The 22411-nt window shown below is 45.1% G+C and overlaps 1 protein-coding gene across 1 annotated transcript; it reads right to left on the reverse strand.

Annotated features, from left to right (window-relative positions):
• Window positions 1–1313: 1313 nt before the first annotated feature.
• jef (major facilitator superfamily domain-containing protein 6 jef) lies at window positions 1314–19642 on the reverse strand. Its single transcript, XM_084605527.1, has 8 exons — window positions 19462–19642; window positions 16332–17770; window positions 14814–15083; window positions 13783–13879; window positions 5807–5968; window positions 4850–5197; window positions 2850–3022; window positions 1314–1904 (listed from the first exon to the last, which is right to left on the reverse strand). The coding sequence occupies exons 2-8, from the start codon at window positions 17622–17624 to the stop codon at window positions 1761–1763; spliced, it is 2487 nt and encodes an 828-aa protein (XP_084461653.1). The 5' UTR covers window positions 17625–17770; window positions 19462–19642; the 3' UTR covers window positions 1314–1760.
• Between the last annotated feature and the right edge of the window lie 2769 nt (window positions 19643–22411).

Consider the following 22411-nt stretch of genomic DNA (forward strand, 5'->3'; position numbering starts at 1 on the left):
AAGCACAAGGCATACAACCCTGAATAAAGAGTAAATAAAGTAGTTGCTCACTTACCCTTCGTAAAGTGCTTGATATTTAAATCACCGTTTGTCAATGTTAAAGGCCTAGTTAATGATAAGTGCCTCTATGCCATCCTTTGACCAACTGAACGCTACTTTTCTGTGCTGACAGTGCAATGTGTGATCATTGTTTAATGTGACTTCAGCGAATATTTTTTTTTCAAAAATCACTCAATTGTTTTCTTAAAAAAAAAAAAAAAAAAAAAAAAACGTACATTCCAAGACAATGTGGGAGGCACAAAACACACCGCCGACTGCCCTTTATCTTAAACCAGAAAGCAGTTCAGCCTACCACACTGTAACAGAACGATCCGGCAAACAGGTGAAATCAGCAGGAGAGAGATGAAGAGGATGCTTACATTTCACAACTCATAAGTAAGCTAAATTCAGTGCGCAAATTCAATTTCTATGATTGCGCTACTTCACCTAGCGGACATTAAACTCACAGCAATTTAAAAAAAACACACGATTTAAAAATGCGCCTCTACCGTTTCAACAACATGCCGCTAACCTGTTTCGCCAAGTTAAGGGCAGGAATATTTGAAGAGGGCTTCAACTTGCATAACTGGGAAGCGAGGATGAGGCATGCCCGCCCATCAAACTCGCCTAACCGGTTATTTAAAAACACAAAGTCTTTGTGCGAATTTAGTCATATAGTGGTAGTTTGTTCGCAACAAGCAAAATAAATTACAGAAATTGGCCTCTTGTTGGAGATTATCTACTACTCCCGTTAGTAATTATGCGGGTAACGGCTGCTACGATTTCTTATAGTTTATTTTTGGCTGTCCTGTATTTAAAGCACTGTCACCTCCAGCACATCGTGGTGCATACAAACCTAGCTTGTCGGCGCATGCAGTAGATCCCTGGCATTAAGTTCCCATCTTTAATTACGACCCTTCTAGCTGCACAGTTCAGTCCAAAGTACAGCTCTTCAATATCTTTATTATTATCACGCGAGCGCTGACCCGCGGAAAGACGAGCAGCGGATGTTGTGTTACGTCTGCTGTGACTGCCGAGCAGAATTTGCATAAATGACAAGCGCTGTGTGCGCATGCGCATACACTCATTCGTTTTGTCTTCCGTCCCGCATGAGAAGCCTAATGTTCGTTTGGAATTAACTAAGATTTTGCTTCTATTCCAGTCTGCTCAACTCTCAGGTGATATTAACAGAAAAAAAAAGAGTAATATATATATATATATATATATATATATATATATATATATATATATATATATATATATATATAGCCAAATTCAACGGCGGGCATAGCAAAATTATTTCGTGGTGAGAGTGTTTCGCCAGGTGCGTTACTATTGCATACATAGAATTCTAACCTTTCCGCACGGATATACACTTGCACGTCGAAAGGGAAAAAAATTCGGCTATTTTAGCACTAAAATGACCACCTGCCATATAAAGTAACTAAAAATGTGGAATTCGAGCAGCAGACCTATCACTGCGCTTTTACATGGTGTCTACATTAGGTAAAGCACCCTGTATACAGTACGAAGACTGCGTTGTCTCGAACTGTGGAAGGGCTGTTTAAATTCTGGTCTTCGTCGTTAGACTTCCGTATTTCGCTCTGTGAGACTGCGCATTCCAGGAGCAAAAATTAAAATTTCTACCGCTTGCACACCAAAGAGCAGCATTCCTGTGGGTCACTACGCATTCGTTGACGCTTCTTTTGCTGACGCGGCGTCTACCATGCGTAGGCGTCGGCGGTGTGCCTCCGAGTCGGCTGAGGTGCGAACGTAGACGTCTTTACCAATGAGGAAGCGAATGGGTTGGTTCCCTTCGCAGCGTCCTGGTCTGAATCTGTCAGGGCCGTGATGTCCTTGTACGCCTTGAGAAAGATAACAAACAAAACAAGCGTCAGACTTTTCATGTGTTGTGCTGACGTGCTGCCTCCTTAAAAAGGTACTGGTTTTAAGGATTTTAAGAAAAATAAGGCGAACATTGTTCTAAATGCTCAAGTGGCACGTCAACGTTTTTCTTTACTTTCAGTAACATTTGCGTCAGACGTAGAGTTAGCACGCATGAAATCAGTTCTAGTGATATCCAAACATGAAATAACTTGATAATTCTCAACGAACGAGCATTATTTGGGCTCAGAGTGAAATTGTGGGTGCACTTCATACCTCGCCCACACTGTATAACTATCTAGCATATCCACCTCAGCGTCAAATTTAGTACAGATACCACGTGCCCCGGGACTTCCAGCCGCACGCATTTTCAGCGTTCAATCTGTGAGTATTCTAAAAATTGTGGTGGCACTTGAGCCGCTTGAACCGGGAATGGGACAGTATTGAAATCAATGTTGCTGCTGCAGGTTTCAACCATTGTTGCCCTCCGTGCTAACTGCAACTTTTTGGAGTAGTTTAACTCATTTTTAGCACTTACAGCAGGTTGAGCATCAAACCCGGCTTTTTAACGACACGTGGCATTTTGATGTCACACACCTCGGCCACCAATCAGCGCCAGCCGTATCACCTGCCAACCGCTGCCTGCCAGAGCTCTTGGCAACCCAGCCATGTAAGTGGCCTCGTGATGTTACTCACCCTGCCGACCACTAAGCGCCTGGCCATGCCACGTGACCCTGCGACATCATCATTATCTCGGCCAACCATGAAGTTTCCTGACACCACCAGTGTTTTCTCCTCATGCGAAATCTAGATTTATTGCCTGAATATACTTGCTGTTTATGAATCACGTGTAGGCTTCATAAGCATAATTATGCTGTGAAGCGTGGTAAATTAGGAAGAGTGCTGCCAACGGCATCGTAACCAACCTCAAAGTCCTTCCTGATGTGATCGAGTTGATAGGCGCTGTCGGGGCTGACAGCTTGTGCCATGATTCCCTTCGGGTTGAAGGCCGCCGCAAGGGACGTTCGGCCGTAACTTCTTCCCAGCTCATGCGGTGAGTGGCCCCGGTCTAAAACGTTCGTCCTGTATCCCCACTGGTCTGAAAATACAGCAAGGTTAACAAAAGGCTATTCACACCGAACAAAATTTGTCACTGCAGGAAAGAAAGTCTTTCCAGGAAGATAGCAAAAATTTCTATTGGCATGCCACCGGACGTCAAAATCAGGTAGTTTTTTTATTCACAAAGCGACTAAAACAGCCCTATTGGATTTGTGTAATTTAAAAGAAACGGTAGCACTGTGACATCGCATAACGTATTCACCTTGCCTACAGCAAAACAATTCGTAGTATCACAACAATATTTTCCCCGCTATTCTTGTTAGCGATAACTTAGTTTCACTGTCTGCAAATTTGTTTCGTCTTAATTTTATTATTCCAAAAGTCGATGTTCAAAAATTAAAATCAGAGATTAACATCTGCAGTGCGAAAACAAAAATTAATTTACAAATCGTGTCTGTGCCTCAGAATGTCATGTCCCGCGCTGTTGGCTCGCTGTTGACAGAATCCATGAGTGCGGCCATGAGAGCCACAGCTATTTCATCTAAACAGTGTACTGAATTAAAACAAGGAACTCGACAAGGAATGAGAACGATGAATTAATTCAACAGTCGTACTAAACATATCTGTAGTACTGGTCGCTTAGCATGTAACAGGCACAAACAACTCGATGATTCAGGGGCTCCTTTTAATTGAGAGACGGCTGTAGGATATCTTTAGATACTATCATGAAATTTTTGAAACGAATGGTCGAAGCTTTCAGTGCGTGGTAAAACATCCTTTCAAAATTTTTCCTGCATTTCGAACGAGTAGTTAAAGCTATCACATAAAATCAAACGGCCGTGTTTTTGAAAATAATTGTGAGGAAGCTATGAAATATTCTTAAGTGCTTATGAGCTTTTCAGAAATGGCCTGCAAATGAAAAGCGTAGCAAATCTTTGCTTCTGAAGTTTCTCCTGGGCCCACAATGAGTAAAAAAAAAAAGCTGGTGGTTTAACTTTGCTTAACCATGGAGGGAAGCGAAAACTTCGTGTAAATGACTACGCTCGTTGCCAATGTGCTTCGCCAAACGTAAAGCCCGTTCTTCATCGGTCTCTTCGGCACGCCGCTTTTTCAGGGCCTCATTCCGACGTGCCATCTTGGCGTTCCGACGCGCTACCGACGCGCTACAGACGCGCTACCGACGCGCAGGCTGTTTGTCCTCCTCCATCTCGCGCAGTATTGTAACCTAGGTAAGAGCCCGGGGGCTCCTATTTATACACGTATCACCCCACTAGCATCTTCTACGTTCATGTCATACTGACATCACCTCACGTGACCTTGACAATTGACAGGAGTCACGGGCCACTTGGTGAGCTACGTGACTATGCCCCAAAGTCGCATGGCGAGCGACAGGCTTAACAGAGAAGTTCGACCTCTAAATCTCCCTCGGGGTAAAAACAGTACATATCCGACGGCTCAAAATACCTGAAGACGTTACCTTGACCTTGACAGTGATCGCGGGCCACTTGGTGGCCTATGTGACTATGCCTCAAAGTCAAATGGTGACCACCAGGCCACATGACCTTGACATTGACCTTGACAGTGGTCACGGGAGCACTTTTAAAAAAATATTTCTAAACTATAGGCTCCATGCAAAGCTTTCAAATTTGATTCGAATACTCCCAAAGACCACCTGTATGGATTTCCTTCGTTGGGATATTACCGCAAGTATCATTTCAGGGGCCCTTTAAGGAGACCTGAGAACAAATTTCGTCGTAAGTGAAGTGGAATCAAACTTAACATCCTTTCCACGGTAACGGAGTGCTACAGCCGCTCATAAGCAGCCATCCTTGAAAGGCAAATGCGACAGGGCAAAGCACGTGCTTACCAGGCTGTCCGCTGTTTCGTGGTCCCTGGTTATCCGTTCCCGCTCCTCCTCCGGGGACGCCGAGGAAGCCCCCCGGACCTTGGGCCATGCCTGCGTCTGCCTGCTGGCCGGGGCCCCCTTGCTGCGGGCCGTCGCCCAGATTCTGTTTGGAAAGCGAGCGCGCCATCGGGTTGGCCGGCACGCCGTGAGGTGCCAAGTGCGACGTCTCCTCCACCACGAGGTGCGGTTCGTCCTCGTCCTCCCGGAAGGCTACGAAGCCCCGGTCTTTGCGGTAGTAGTTGACGAACACGAACCCAACCAGCACCAGCAGGCACGCGAAGCCATAGCCACGGAACGTGATTTGGGTGCCTGCGGAGAAAGGGATGTCGCGCTATAGAGAAAGAGTGAAAATTTCCCTCCCCTTACCCCCGAAAGTATAGAACGGGTGATTCAAAGACGCCTTTGGGTGAGCGCAGCGACGTGTCTCACATTCAATCCGCAGAAAAAAACTGGCGTTTTATTGGAAGTGCGCGAATAAATGATTAATTCGGCTATAATAAGTCATGCATGTGCACTGCACAATATGCACCAACATGACGCTAATACCTTCTTACTTTTATGATGCTGACCGTAGGTTTTGAAAGACTGTCACTAAAACCATGCATGTGACAGTACTTTAATGTTTATTTTGCATGTATTAGCCATTGAAATTAACTAGGTGAAAAATATTACGCAAACGACCACGGCTAGCGCAACCTCGAGAACAAAAAGAAAGTCTTACGCTTGAGGTGATCCTGCATAAACTGTGTTGTTTTCTTTATTGTTACCCGCATTTTCAGGTAGATGGGCTTAAAATGACCGCCAGCGTTTTTGTGTACAGTTCAACGCTTGTAAGCAACGTTACAGCAGCCCGATTCTTCTGGGTCATTTATGCGGAGCTTATTTGCGTGGGCTGCAATTGTCGAACGAAATGCGCACCGAAGTAGTTGACGAAAATGCCGCCGATGACTGCCCCGCAGCCACGGCCCAGGCCATGATGAAGTCCTTGCAGCACACCCTGGGCCGACGACCTGAGGTTAGCGGGCGTCGCCTGGGTGATATAGGAGCAGCAGGCTGCCCACACGGCAGCGTGCGTTACACCTGCAAGTACGAATAAAAGCTCAATACTGCTCTCGCTTGATCAACAAAAATAAACAGACAAAAAACAACAACAAGGAGGAATAGTTAACCTTTCAAGCAGTACGACGTACGCAAGTGTGTTTTACATTTTCAGCTCTCAGTTTCAACTTTTTCTTAGTTATACATAGCAGTTATTATTTTGTTTTAGTAGAACTTCACAATCTTCATATCGCAAATTATATACTTATTTGTTTTCACCTGTGAGCAATAGCTATGTCCAAAGCAGGAGGGGCATCGTAAATATAAAAAAGCAATGATCTATAAACAAATACAACAATTATATGGTGCCTCCCTGCATGCCATTCAGTAAATTTGAAACGCACAGCTTAAGCGAAGCAAGTAATATTATGATAATAAATATGCAGCTGCTTTATGCCACGTAAAAACAATATAAATATTATTTTCGAAGAACATGCTACGCCATTAAAAGGAAAACGTTTGCAACAAGTAATAATATCAATTGAATTTATCTCTCTAGCAAAACGCGCATCTTCGGAAAAAAAGATAAAAAGAGCGTTTAGACAATTGTCGTGGTATCCTGATATTTCGATGTTACAGTATCCAAGCATTGCGACAGTGCGTAACATTTTTTTTTTGGGACGTTCCAGTAAAAACTCGACTCTCGATGCTTTAGACAAGAAATTTGGCTTTAATTATTGCAGTAAGAAAAATGTCCCTCCTGAATGAGAACTAACGACCAGCGCCTGAAAGTGCTAACTACTGATGCTCGCGTACATAATAGCTTGGAGATGAAAGTGACGAAGGTCATTCATGATTAAACTGTGCGAAAAAACACGGGCAGAGACAGATAACACGTACACACATAGAGCGCAGTACTTCCAACTTTTATTCGTAAAACACTTTTATTCGTAAAACTGTCCGTGTTTTTTCGCGCCGTTTAATTATGAACGACAAGCACCAACTAGCCCGCCAGAAAACCCTTCTTGACGAAGGTCACATGCATAGATTCTGCGAGTTGGGTGGGAAAGTTCAGCCTTCATACAAGGAACGTTAGTTCTAAATTCACATAGCGCAGCTAAACGCTAAAATAGGAAACTCTACACCTTTATAAATATTCGCTACCGACTGAACATTGGTTCTCGACAGGACAGTCGTTTTAGTAACCAAACCGAAGCAGGTGGCTGATGATAAGGTAACGATGGGAGATATAGCTGTATTTAAGTTAGAGAGTTGGAAAAAGGTTGATTAGTCAAACACTGCAGATTAATGAGTGCGTATGAGAAAAATTAAATATGGAAGAACTATTTGGCGCCTCACTGGCATCCCGTTCAGCATATATATATATATATATATATATATATCGTTTCGCTCACCGTTTGGGGCAAAATGGTACGCCTCTACAAGAATGAATATATTTCTCAGTCTTGCAGTACATGAACACGGAGCTGCCTTCGTGAGCACCAACACAACATTTCTGAGCTTAAAGGTACGACAGATACAGCACCCAGACCGAATGTGACACTGCCTTGTTCCATGACCCGCTACGCACTAGGCACTTTCACAACCAGACTTTGCATTATTTTTGCTACGAAAATTGTTTTCGATATCCTGCCTTCTTCGCAATACTGTTTCTTTCTTTCTTTTTTATTTTGTGTCGCTACTGCTACTCCTTCTACATTTACCAATCGAATGGACGTGCAGTTTGGTTCGATTTGCAGAAACTAAATAAGTAGTTTATGACTGGTAAGCGATGATACCGAACAGATTTTGTTCCTTTGTCAACTTGTAGCACAAGTAGCCGTCGCTACCTTTCAGAAAAAGTGCAGCCCTTATCTTCGACAGAAACTTTGTGCATTTTTCCCCCCTCAAATTTTCTAGCATTCCTTATTGTCCTGTTTTGCGCGTAATTACGGAGACTAAACCTCTTGGTGGTGCCAGCGTGTTTTACGTTCAGAGCATGCACCAGCCCCAAGGGCGATAAAAAGAGAAGTAAAGCTTTGGAACAAGTCATAATGCATTACCATTATTCCAGAAACTTATGAATCACGCGTCACACGTGCCTTTCTGCTAAAATAGTTGCACCAGAAGAACGTGAAGTGAATACATTATTAAATTTTACATTTGATATGGACCAGCACACGAATATAATAAACAGATAATTACGTCAACCCAGGACGCTTGGTCGGTTGAGCTGCGACATACCGAAACTATGTGGCACGCAGAATTTCGCGCCATTTCGATCCCTTTGCTGTTTGCCAATGCTCACTGCACATTTGTTTTTCTTGCAAAAAAAAAAAAAAAAATCCCAACGCTATCAGTCTTAAGGGACATGCACTGAAGACGTGGCAAATCAAGCCAGCCTAATATCTAGTTAAAATGATGGCGCAGTAAGTTGAAGGGCGCTAAATAACAAAACGCCACGTTCACAGCGCTCTTCCATAAGAATTAGTTATAAATATTTTTCTTGCTAATCACTGCACCTTGGGGTATATCGCACCAGATCATATTGGACAGAACCACGCATTAGCTGACAAGATGGCACTGCGGACAGAACGCCTCCTTCTTTTCGCGCTGGTGTTTTGGTTCGCAACCGACTAAAGCAAACTTCGCGCATTTCCCGCATCCGTGACAAGTTAGGGCGGAGGCCGGTAATCATCACGCCATAAAGACGCCTGGGTCCTAACCACACACGCGACAGCTCGGTGTCGTAAACCGGAAGGAGCATTAGCAGTTGCTTTCTATCAATGCCTGGATGGGGAGTCATGCGATCCTTCTTTTGGGGCCTCCGTTCCACTGAAGCACTAAGATCGGCCATCAGAGTAATCTCGGATTGGGGAGAAAAGGCTCCATCCCCAGCGCACAGCACACCGGCAATACCTTTGTCCCCAGGCATGGGGAACGCTAGTCATTGCTTTCTCGCCTCTTCCCTCGCCTCTTCCCTCTGCTCTTCGAGTGCAAGTGCATTTAGCTTTGTTCATATGGTTCGTCTTTCCGAAGGTCAGTCGGCGAACTCTGCAGAAAAGTGCTGCCAGCGTCGCTTAGCAACGCAAGCGAGGCACGAAGAAAAGCAAAAAAGGAAAATGCGTGCAGAAAGCCGCCAGTGTCTTTGCGCTCCACTTTTTTTTCTCCCCCGCTTGTATTTTCTCTTCCTTTTCTTCGTCCAGTTCCCGCGTAGAGTGCTCGGTCGAAGCCCTTTTTTTCAGCGCTACGTCCTACCCATTCATGGGCCTATTTTTCAGAGCCCGATAGCGCGCTTATGAGAGCGGAGGAGTGGATAAGGCGGAAATGATGTGCTTGACAACGAGAGCCAAGAAAAAAAAAAAACGAAGTGGGATAAACCCGCTTTGTATGTTAAACAAAATACACAGACTTGCAAAATAGAGCTTCCACTCAGCATGCGGAAGCGAGTTTGGCACCATGTGCCTGCTTGTGCCCGGATGACCTTGAACTACTTTATCATTTTCTCCCGCTTAAAAGTCTATGTAAGCAGCCATTATAGCTCTGACACACTTTTAATTATTAGTTTTTCTTTTAGCGGCATTTTCAGTTCTTTTTACGGAGAAAAAGAAGAGGTTTTGTATTCTTGAGATAAACTTTCGGTTTCTTAAGCATTTTAACGTCATCGACACCGTTTTCTTTCCGTTTTGGCTCAAATAGTCTATCTAATTTGCTGTCAGAATGCTGGTAAGAATATATCAGTAAAAAAAAAGAAAAAAAGTTTGCGCTGTTTCTCAGAACGTGAGGTGTACCGAACCATAGTATTTTTCAAGGTTTCATAAAAAGGAATCAGTAGGAGTGACGTAAAGCCTATTCTAATAAAAATACGGAACGTCTTGATGAAATCGACGTGAGTAAAACCGATTGAAGAAGAGGGAACCACGTTCTAGAACAGCGGGAAGGAATGGAATCTGGAGAACAAATGCTCGTAGTAAGCGGACTATACACGAAGCTCGAAAGTGACGAAACAGCAACGGCGACAGGATTTTGCCATCGAAATAATTTGCGTCTTTCCGCTAGGAGGATTTTCTCATTGGCCAACGATGGGAACTTCGAATACTGGTTGTATATTATGTCGTCCATGTTTTAAGCGCTGACTCGAGGTCTGTCGCGGATATTATGTTAATGTCTAGTATTTTCCACTAGGCGCGTGAAACATTTGCTTGAATATTCTTCCATATAAATAAATGCAGAAGCAAGTTAGGCGCCAGGGCGACATAGAAGGAAGTGGAAAACCGGCCGGACGACACAAGCGTTTCTGACAAATTTTGTTTTTAAGTCGCATTTTTTTCCCCGACCGAAATACAGGTAGGCTTTGATTGCTCCAAAGATAACTATACCAAGAACTTTAATAGTCGCAGATTTTCTAAACCAACGTTTGTGTGCGTGTGCTTGCCTGTGTGCGTGTGCGTGCGAGTGTGTATGTGTTGGCCATTGCTGCTTTTTCTGTGGCATGCCTATACGAATGCCTTTGGAAGAGGTCCAAGCATAGAACATGCGCCGAAACCACAATCCACTTAGTCCACGCGAATGCAGTAGGGGACCTCTTTCATGGGTTTCGTGCAAGGGCAGCAATGCGGGGAAAAAAGGAAGCGAAAACATTGCGAGAATAATCATTGAAATGCTGTCGCCGGCTTTTCGGCGCCTATTGTACCCGTCTAAAAGAGGCCATCTGCACAATGAGAGTCGAGAACACTGATGGGGCTAATGCGAGGTGATCGGATTTCTATGACAACACAGAAAAGAACAGGTCTGCAGAAGAGGCGAGCGAGTTTGCAGTTTGGAGCATGCTATTCGTGTGGATGATGGTTTCAGCGAAAGCGTATTTCGAGATGCAAAAGTATCAGTATTATTGAGCCCCGGATAAGTTGTTTGCACCCTGCATTCCAGTCATGCGCTAATGAGAAAGAACATTAAAAAAAAAAAGTAGCGCGTTGAGCAAACGTGAGGATTTCTTCACACTTCTCTTCATTCAATAGTGGACAGCATCATCACTAAATTGAAATTTCATTCTCTCAAAGTGTAGGATGAGAAGCAAGAGACGTGTGCTTATTGCGAAAGGTCATCCGATGCTTCTTCCCTAAAATGCGCTTCCCTGTAACGAAGCGTGATGGAAAATATCGATTCTAAACTGTCTCCGTGCCTCGACCTTCCTTTCTAGGCTCGTGCGATGCAGACGTCCAAAAATATAATAAGCCCCATGAGATCACTCCGTCCCTCTTCTATAACGAATTCCGAATACGCAAAAAAACATAACGCGCATTCATCCCGGTAAAAAGACCGTTCCGGCGAATGACTAAATAAAGAAGCATGGGGAATACGAAGTGGGCACGGCGTCAGGGCCGGTCGTTTCCTAGGTTACGGTGAAGAAGGTCCCTCCCCTGAGAGACGGCAAACCAGAGGGCGTGCGCAGCGTCACTCGTTTTCGTCCCCTTTCTTTTTCATGCGCTGTAGGACAGAATTGTTGTGAAACGAGGCTCGGAGACAGAAGAAGCATGAAGGTTTTAATATCTGGTAATGTGACTAAGCAAGGAAGTCCCTAAAGTTGCATTAAGAATTCTTTCAGTGACTAGGCATAAGCGCTTCGCCTTTCTATACTGAGAACGACGTAGCAAACTTATTAACAACGACAAAAAAAAAAAAAAATAAAGATAACGCGAAGAAAGTAGAGACGAAAAAATGACAGCAAGGCTGAATTCAAGAGGGGGGAAAGCGAGGGGTGGGGAAGCAAGGTTACAGCGAACTGATATTTTTTTCTCTTAAAGCTCTCGGTAAAGTAACTTTTCGTGTAACGGTGCAGTTTAGGAAGCCACAACATTGGGGTGAAAACCGGTACTCTGCAGTGCCAAGAACAGAAAATAAAATCAAGTTCGTATTTTGCCTCGACCCTTAAAATTTTAATCACTAGTGGAAATACAGTAAGAATAATAAGCGTAAGCACAAAAATGGGGTGAAAGACTACAATGCACAGAAAATTTCTTATCCAGCTGACATGAAATGAGACACTAGTCTTATAAACAAATATTCAACCGTTATATGCCTAGTTTATGGTGATCGTTCATATCAAGCACTTAGACGTGATCTATCTATCCATAGGATGAATAGAGCTGTTATTGCGTCCTTAAAGGGCACTGACGACAAGCTGAATTTGACCTGCATCGATAGACGAGCGTTCTCTAGTGACAGACACTAAGCTAATGTATAAAAGAGCTCTTTCAAGTTACAAAAAGGTAAAACAAAATAAATACAGGTGTCACCACTCGTGCGATTCTCGCAAACAAATTACAATACGCAAAAAGAGCTTCTGTTTTTCTTTTTTTTGGCGCCCAGACCCTGGAGGCTAAACTGAAGCATCATCCTGATCGAGACAATATTCGCGGAGTCCGTTTTTTCTCAGCCTCGTGAGTTAAATTGGGTGGATAAAAATTTCAAACAATTTCTTTTTATCTGCCGTAAATGTGTAATTTGCTTCCCGACAAACATCAGCACAGCCAAAAAGATTTCCTGCATATATTTGCCAGCTGCTGAAGCAGATAAGTGCCTTTTCAATCTGTAAAACAGAGAGAGAGAAAGAGAAAAAAGGACTATCTGCTCTCAACGACTTACAATAAATTATTTCCCACAAAAAGCGACTGAAAGGAATGTGGTTTGCAGTTGCTCTCTCTAGGCCGGCAACTTCGGCGGTTACAATAGCTGCATATGACATCATGGGTGCTAGTAATTTTGTAGGTAGGCAGTGGGAATATATGAGCTTGTGGCCACGCACATTACAGCAACGATAAGAAGAAGCCTTTAAGGCAACCACTGTGCAGACAAAGAAGCCATTTCTTGTGTGCTGAGGCAAGCACGGCTGTTGGCTTCCGCACGAGACTTTTTCTCTGTTTTAGTTTCCTGCAGCTGCTTTAGTCCTGGCTTGCTTTTATCAGTGCTATGGACGGGCAGGGAAGGATCCTATGAGAGAGCGCCTTCAGTAGTTAAAAATCCAATATTCGGTGTGCAAGGAGAAGCGAAAAAAAAAAAAACGGATGACACAACATTTGAAATTTTATGACACTTTCCCAGCGCGCAACAGCGAAGGTCGCGGATTTTCATTTAACATTACCTCCTCCATTATCATCGAAACATGGTTGCCAGTATAGAGCGTTCTTAACAAGTGATACATTTTTGCATTAACGGGATCAGCGTATAACGTTGGCACATTGACAGTCCTGAAATACTCGCTTTAATTTCATCGGTGTCCACTTTCAAAAATAAATATCATTGCCTTTTTTTTCCTATACCGGAAGAGAAAAAAAATGACCAGCATTACTTGCATGGCAAAAAGCAAGAATGAATGAAAAAAGAAATTGAACACGAATTATGTTACGATGCATAAAGGGCCGCACCAAAAATGCTACCTCGTGCACTAACCCGCGCACCTTATATTTCCCTGTTACTACTTTCGATCTAGCAAACCAAATATATCTAAGCGACGTGACTCGGTTGACGAGTAAAGCTCGCTGAAGCTCATCAATCTACACTCGCCGTGTATTTTGAAACGTCTGAAACACCTCTCTATCTCTTTTCGAATGGTTTGCTGCTCTAAACCTTTGCTTGCGGTCTTTATATATATATTTTTATTTGTGGCAGAAAAGAAGCGTGTCTTATTTAACGCAGGCAGTGGTTATATGCTTAGGTTCAGTCCTTAGTTGCTTCTTCTGCGTTACCTGCAGCACCCCCCTCGGTTGATATCAAGACCGTATATGCCTTATTTATGACTTGCCCGCCAAATATTTATACAACTCATTTATACAACTCAAAGAAAACTAGAGACTCACCCTGAATGAATTCGAAAGGCAGCACCCACCAAGGGTTCTTCAGCCAAGAGATGTACAGGAATCGGCAGACATTGCCAATGAGACCCACGCACAACACCTGCGGTAATTGTGGCGGTGTGCAAGTTCAGCGCTGACCTTCGCAGACATCCAGCGTTTTTAATCACTTTCTCATTGACATATATTTGCCAACCACGACACAGCACTTGTAGGCAAGAGTGAAATCTAAATTTATTATGAAGAAACAAATATCCTTATACGCGTGCTTTTAAGTGAAATGAAAAACTGACTAGTCTACTTGGAGTGATCGATATATTGATAAATATGCATTCAGGTAGAGACACTTGAGGTCTCATGAGAAGACACACAGTTCCTGAAACCATGACCTCACGCTGGCTGGTACCACTGCCTTGTTAACAAGTTGTAAGACACGTATGGCTTTAGCAATTTGTTGAGATATGATGCAAGTTAGTAGGACGTCATGAAAGTAAACAATTTTTTAGCAGGTTGAATTAGTAGGAACTGCGGGAAGAAAAACACGTTACACGGAAGCAGTCAGCATAGCCGCATTTTTCTACGCGCCTGCTAGCCTATTGAAGGACACTTTTGTACTGAATACTGCTGGCGCTGCAGTTATGTTATTCCTTGAGCTGGAAGTGATTTGAGCCGGAACGAACAATCGTCATGAGAAGCGCGGACCTCTATATTGGTTTGGTCGAGTAAGGAAGAAATTCAAGTCGTTCGCAACGAGCCACGTTGCTATACACTGGTCATTAAAGCATAGAGCGCTGCGTCATTATAGTAGAGCTGTCGCTTAGCTTCCTTTGCGCTGCAGTTATGTGTTACGTACGCAGCTGAAACAGAGCGTAATGCGCCTGCAGCGCATACTGTAACGGAAGAAGAGTGGAAGGACACATTACGGTGAATGGTAAACGCGAGAAATTTGAATTTCTAGCAGAGAGAGAAAAAAAAAAGAAAAATATTTCATCCAAACATGGGCGCGCAGAACATTATGTACGTAACGTGCGACTAACCTTGACGTGCCCAATCTGGCGTATGAACCTGAAGCTGAAGAAGTAGGCGAATATCTCCGATACATGGTTGATCACTGAGGCTACACCGAACAGTGTGGGCGTGCCGCCCAAATCCTGAAGGTGCCAAAAGAGGAAGGTGAACACGAGGCCGATGCCGAAGCCCATAAACCACGTGACCACCAGGAAGGCACCGTAACGAAGCGTCGCGAACGACCGAAGCACGGCGAACCATTCCGGCAGCTTGCGCGTGGTCTGAGCGAACACTGTGCTCTGCGAAGTTGGCATGCGGAGAGGAAAAATGAAACACGCTAGCAACGCCTGCCTCATAGTTTCTACATCTTGTCGATCGCTTTGCCACAACTAGCATGCCTACCCTACTGGAAAAATTGTACGAGGTAATAACCTCACATTTTTTCACACAATCTCACTCAATTCATATAAGAAATCACATACAAGTCGCATATAATTGCATAAGGTCTCATAGCTTCTTGGATATTGTCATAAATTATGTATGATATTTTATGATAATGATGTGCACCGTGAGAGATTCTATGCGATTAGATGAGATTTTATGAGGTTATTGCCCCGTAGAAGTTAGAATGGGAACGGAAAATAGAGCATGATTGGGCGGTAAACCAGCATTACTTATTTACGAGGTGTTTGCGCTAACGTATCCGCACAAAATGTTCAGATACTAGTCGTCTTGTGTCAAGCAAATTATATATCTTGCATGGCTGGTATGTAAATACATTTATGCATTTAAGCGAGCTTAAGGAACGCTCTAATAATTATGCATACGCACTGTTAAAATAAATGTGTTGGCGAAATTCTCAGCATTAGTGTCTTAGATGCAGCTATGCTTTAAAACAGTGATACGATCTCCGCTGCTTTAAAACTCCCTTTTATGCCCTTTGCTTCCGCCTCACACATTCTGTAATGAATATTTAGGCCTATAACTAGTGACGGGCGGAAGTAAATGTTTGGCAAATACATATGGCAGAAGCCTTATTTTCGCTGTGAATGTATATATTTGATCAATTTTTCGCAGGTGTAAAAGAACACAAGACCTCATATACATATACATCGATAAGCTGGCCTTACACTTTGTGCGGCAAGGGTATTAGAGCAGCTTTTTAGATCTTCTGAAGGAGGGCGAGTGAAGCTTTATGGTCTAATTACTTATATTTAGATTACAAACAAACCGCTTTGTCTAGCTATATATCTAATTCCTGTCCCTGAAAAAAATAATAACGAGGTTGACATGCAAATTATAAATGCAAGCAAGTATGCTCACACCTTTATGTCATATTTAATTAAAAACATGTTCTTGATTAGGTATACGTTGGAGTGAAGCATCACCAAGAGACATTCAGTAATGACAGAGTGGTGTAATGGCGAGAAGTCTCAGTATGAAAGTCTACGCGCTATTCTAAGTAAATGTTCCTATTTTTCCTGCAGCAAGAAGTCCAATATATCCGCGGAACAGGCAATCCAATAAGCATTTCTGTAGCTGCTCACCTTTGTCGTCTCCGGCTCTTTCTCCTCTTGCTTTGGAGGCCGGGCCTGTGGTATGCCCGGCGCGATGTCTTCTATAGTGATAGGCTTGCTCGCATCACTGTTCATCACGACGGGCTTCATGACGATGTTGTCCGGCTGGTCTGGCTCGTACTCAAACTTGAGCTGCGTGGCCGATATGAAAGCGCATCCCATGAGTACCGAGAAGGTGGCGAAGCAGATGGTATAGTTGCGCTCCTTTTCGTAAGGGCCGCACGGGTGGTTCGGAAACGACGTCGAGTGGTCGAGCGCGATTCCCACGAAGAACATGGCCACACCCCAACCGAGCGAACCGAACATGCGTTGGCGCCCGTAGTTGTCCATGTTCTCGCCGAGATGAGAAAGCGTCGCCGAGTCGGCCAAGGTGATGGCCGGAGCACTGAAATACTCGCCGAGCACGATGAGCAGCAGGAGCAGAAAGAAGACCTCCTGCACGTCTTCGTACTTATAGACAATCGAGCTGAAGGGCGGCGAGATGTACGACGTGTGGCGCTCCTGGTTGTAGTTGAGCGTGTACTCGACCGTGTTGGGAGACTTACCGACCACGTAGTTTGGCGGCAGCTGCTTGGCCTTGGCCCGTCCCCTCTCCACCTGCGGCAGAGAAGGCGCCTCGGTGCTGGGGGCACGCTTTTGCAGCCCTGGAAAGTGCAGCATCTGTTCCTCGGCGGCCACGTCCATCCAGAGGTTGTCCTGGATGCTTCGGCGGAAGCGGTCGCTGCCAGTGTCGGGAGAGTACAGGACGTGGTGCGTGTCGTTGTAGTCGATGCAGGAGGCTGCGGGGGGTTGCACGAACGCCAGCGAGAGAGTGAAGATGATCCAGCAAGCGAGAGAGCAAAGCAGGATGGTTTTTCCCTTCTTGAAGCGATCTGCCACTCCTCCCCACATGGGGGCACTGATGAACTCCACGAGCGGCCGGATACCGATGAGCAGACCACTCTGAGTGGCGTTCATGCCCATCTGCTTGAAGTAGACCGCCAGCAGTGGGAAGAGCGAGCCGAATGCGGAAAAGAAAAAGAAGTAGAATGTCTTCGAGACAAGCAGGTCCTGGTTGATGCTCGCGAGGAAGCCTTCGACGAAGTTCTGGGGAGGCAGGAACTGTTGCGGTGGCTGCTGCTGTTCCGAAAGAGGCTCCTGGCGCTGGTAACTTTGGCTCTGAGCGTTGAGCACGGTTCTATCGGTATTCGCGGGCACGCCCGAAGGGCCCCTGGGTGCACCAACGCCACCGGCTTCATCGTCAAAACTTTTCATCCTAACCATAGTGACACAAGGTTACAAAATGTCACTTGCACTGGAGTCAATATCACTTAAAACAGCACACCGGATAACTGCTCTATTGCGCGTAACCACATCGCTGCCGGATGAGCACGGAAGACAGGTGACAGTTTAGGATTGCTCCAAATATCCTGCAAGAAAAAAGAAAGAAAAAAGTGGGGAGGTGAGGAGATGAGGAGGAGGAGGATAAAATGAATGTGTTGGCGGCGTGGCCGATGCGACAAGTGAAATGTCGATGTTTCGCTACAAAGCTGCTTCTGATTGTCTGGAATTAGCCATAATAGTAGAAGTTGCAGCAACTCACAAATTGTCAGCGTAAAAATAGGGTGCGAATTTTTGCTCCGATTACCTTAACAAACTCAGTCGATTAAAGGCTTAAAAAGCGTCGTGCATATTTACTAAAGCTGACCTTAAACGGATCTCCAAGCCGTTTCTATATTTCCGTGCCACTGTTAACATCGCGGATTGGTTCTTTATCACGTAAGACGAGAAATATCTCACAAAAACCAGGGTAACTCATCACAAAACTATTGTCGGGCAGCGTCGCAGCGACACGTGAACAGGCGTGCTCACACCGCTGCCCCAGTTCTTAGGAAAGAAGACGAGGCGGAGGAGAGGAGAGGCGGCAATGGCGCTCACTGGAGAGAGCGAAGGCGCCCCACAAAGCTAGCGATCGAACCCGTGGTCGTCAATTATTTATCGGGCAGTGAGCATGTATGGCAACGTGGACACCCACATCCCCTCTGCACAGTTTGCCTATTTAGACGTTCGGCCGGCTCCAAACGAGCAAACATCGGGACGCGCTCAGATATGTCGGCGAGAGAAGGGGGGTGTGCTTACAGACATAAAAAAAGTAAAATTGATGGGGTACTGCACTCTGCAATGGCGCATACACGTAGGTCTTCTACGTATAATGGGATACAAGTGGCATCAAGGTCGCGATTAGAGAATTCAACTTATAGAGCAACGGCAGCGACACGGTTGTTACCTGGAATTGTATTTAAGAAAGGTTGATTTAAATGCATGGCGATGGTTGTGTGCCCTGTAGTTCGCATCCAAATTTTAAAATTACTTTTGGTCCTCTCTAGTTTCGTACAACAGCAAAAATAGCCAAGTTTAGACGCTCAAATGCCGAAACATTCGCAGACATTAAACTGGACACAGTGTCCGTATTACCGAATTCTATTGCTCATTGGCAAGTTCTGCAAGTGCGGCGTAATGAGCCTGCTAAAATTAGAGGTCGCAAGCTCCTCCTGTGCTACTCTCGTGCTGTTTCTCTTATAACATATTATTTGCACAGCCATCACTGTTCAGGAGTTGGATTATATCTTCATAAAATTTACTTTTTTTGTTAGAATTATCTTTCTTAGTCTACTGAATTATCATCGTTTCTTCTCGAAAGAGCCCGTTTCCTAATTTCATGGCCGTACTCATCCTACCTTCTCAAAGTTTTTCATAACCAACTGTTATGAGGAAAGATTATTGAGCTCTCGCACACGACTGCATAAATCTAAAATAGGCAAAAAGAAATCCCGCGAAAATACTACTTTGAGGACAATAGAACGTCTGTGAAGGCCGAACAAACCTCCTTGGTACCACATCTTCACGGTTACCCCTGTCGCCCAGGTATTATTAACAAGAAAAACAAAATAAAAAGCACGAGAAGCGGAGTGGTCCGCTCAGGTGAGATAGAAGCGCCTTCTCCAAGACAAGTAAGAAGAAATGGCCAAAGGATCGAAAGAGAGCGGCGACTGTATTTGCACCCATCAAGAAAGGCCCGCAAGAAACTTCTACCTTCAGTAACATCGAAGGAATGCCTCACCCCGTACACAACGGTGCATCGTGTCCAGGTCGCGGTTCGTCGTCTTAAAATCCGGATCTCGTGAGGCGACGGCGGCGATGAGCCAGCAGCAGAGAGCGAACCGGTGGCGGGGCTGGTGGTTGTCTCGGGCGCTCCGGCCGCAACCCCGGGGGAGCGAGGACGCTCGCTGCGCATGCGTCGGCTCTACTTTTTCCGCGGTGGGGCATCGCGTTCGACTGAGTGGCGCGGTCGAAGTGCGCCGCTCGGCCGGCGCCGGTGGCCCGGTGGAGCCTCGTGCGAACTGCCGAGGCCATTTCGCCCTTTGGCCGTGAGAAACTGACGGCTGTTTCGTTGTTGCCAAACAGGTTGATGGCGGGGCTACGTGCAGTGTCGGGTATCACACTCAACTTGACGGCTAAAGCAGCTTGGAGAATTGAGCAGTGGGCTCCAGAGCAGCGAACGTCGATCCGCACGCAAGACGGGTTTTATCCGAAAGGGCGTGAGGTTAGCGTAGGAGGAAGGCACCTTTCGGAAACGGTCGCTGCCGACCTTCAGAAATGGACAGCTGCGAGCTGTTGGAAATCGAAACTGGCGTAGCATTATCATCACATCCATTGAATCAGCCGTTTCCCCTGTTCCCAGCATTCGCGTGGCGTGGGTAGTCTCGATGCGATTTTTCAGAGCTGAAGCTATTACCGCAATGAATTTTTTTCAAAAAGAGGTAAAGATTTCTTCGCTCTAATGTGCCAGGTCTCACAGTCATCAAGGAGAGTAAGAACGCAGGAATTCCAGAGATGTCGTACCGGCACTTGAAGAAAAGATCTACTTCCTAAAAAAAAAAAAAAGAAAAAAAAAAGCTTTCCCGGACGTTTCCTCCATACAGATTATGTTTCTACGCGCGCTGCGTATGCTCGCAGTACCTGAAGTACGTATCCTTTGTCAAATTGTCATAGTCGCGATAATTAGATGGCGCGTTATTGCACTACAGACGTCACAAAGCGGTTGGTGGCATCTACTGTTAATTTGTAATGCGCCTAATGGAGGTGGGCAACAGTTGGGAAGTTATCTGACGATGATTTTGCAATGTAAAAGTTGGGGTTATATGGTTTTTTATGTCGCAAAAGCAACTATGGCTATGATGGGCCAATGTATGATGATGTACGGGGCGCGTGTTTTGTGATTCGATTTAGCCGTTCCTTGACAAAATCTCGAGCAATATTTCTACGGGAGAAAGTCTTGAAATAGGGTTTGTTTACTAAGGGCTTCGATGTTCTGATGCATAGAATGGTTGGTCTCTTTCTTCTTGCTAAAGATAGCCCCAGTAAAGGAGCAGTGTGGCAACGGGCTTAAGGCGAAATCTTGTAATAGCTCATACTCGCGGCCATGACCCTGTCCGTCCGGCACACGAGAAGTATCATACTTATTCGCGAAATAAAGCGAGATAGGGGCGTCAAAACCTTCTCCTTCTTTCTGCTTGACTACCGTGAAGGAAGATAGTTAAAAGTAAATAAATTTTGACTCCGCCGAGAATATAACCTCAATCCCTTGGATTCCCAGCCGAGCGCTTTAACCAACTGCACCACGTCCGGGATCGTAAAACGCACATCATCGTCTACCGTGCGGATGATAGTAGCGATGACAATGGCACTGCAATTAGTGATAATGACAATGATGACATTAGCAGTAATAATGAGGGTGTATTTACTGATAGTGATAATGAGAGCAAGCGTGATGCGCCACCTGCCTCACCAATGCTTCGGCTTTAGCATTTCTGCAGTGTAGATACCTGCGTCATATCCGGTCATGACGTCATTTATGGTCATGACCGATGACATCACCAGGCGATTCACCAGCGCCATCTGGAAGTTTCTAGCTGGTACTGGATTCACACATACGAAGCTGACCAACACCCTCTTGACTTTTTGAAAAAGTCGAGAAGGTGTTAAGCTGACCCCGCCGGGCGTCCGATACAGGTTTCCGTACTGCCTCTCATTTGGCGCTTCCATGAACGCCGCACCGCTCAGCACACACAAGCAGACGCAGTAAAGCAGGAATCAGCAGCGTTTCAAACAAAGGCTTTCGCCTTACAGAACTTTAGTAGTCCAAATTTCCCCGCTAGATTTTTATCAGCAGCGTCTTTGGCGATCGATGACCCGCGATGATTTTTTCGTGAAAAGCTCGAAATAGATTGATTTTGGGATGCGTAGTAGAAATCACTGCGCCATCAAATTTGGACGCCTTCATTACATTCACAAAGCATTTTTTTACCATGCTCCATAGCAGAGCTCTGAGGGCTGCTGCCTGGAGCTGGAGGATGTCGGCCTACTTGAATTTAAGGGTTGAAGAACGAAGATAATTAGCATAGTGCCGATCGTTTTCATGGTACCGGAGATTTTAATTACACTCGGTGCCATTAGCCAAGCACCAGCGGTTCGCGAATTTTTCCATTCCGAAAACCAGAAATCTGCACCATCACTCTCCGAGTATTTCTCATCGCTTTGACCTTCGCTTCTGACCAGGACATCGCAGTTTCTGCACAAAGCTGTAACCAGCTTTTGTGCAGTATACATGTGTCCCTCACCCAGCTGCCCGGGGCTGCCTAGACCGAAGCAGGGAAGAAAGGGCCACTCGATCTGTCTGGGCCTATTCAATGGTCGTGGTCAGAGCCATCTGATCCCAATGATAAGATGCATCGCGACCTCACAGTACGAGAGAGGTGACGTCATTTAATTTGTGGTTACTCCTCATCCCGGGTTCCGAATCAGAACTTAACACATATTTTTTTTGGCCGGTACAGGAGCTGAGCCGAAACCGCACATTGCAACGCTGGAACTGAACTTTAGGCGGAGGATGCAAAGGAACCGTTCCGAATTGGTTCAGAACACGGTTCAGCTACAGCTCAACTCTTTTTTCTTTTTTTGCAACAGGGCAACGTTTCTCTCTTTCGCAAAGAAATTGAGATTGTTTTTAC

This window comes from Amblyomma maculatum, chromosome 6 (genome assembly GCF_055883805.1).
Source record: "Amblyomma maculatum isolate TAMU_Amacu chromosome 6, ASM5588380v1, whole genome shotgun sequence".
Classification (NCBI taxonomy): domain Eukaryota; kingdom Metazoa; phylum Arthropoda; class Arachnida; order Ixodida; family Ixodidae; genus Amblyomma; species Amblyomma maculatum.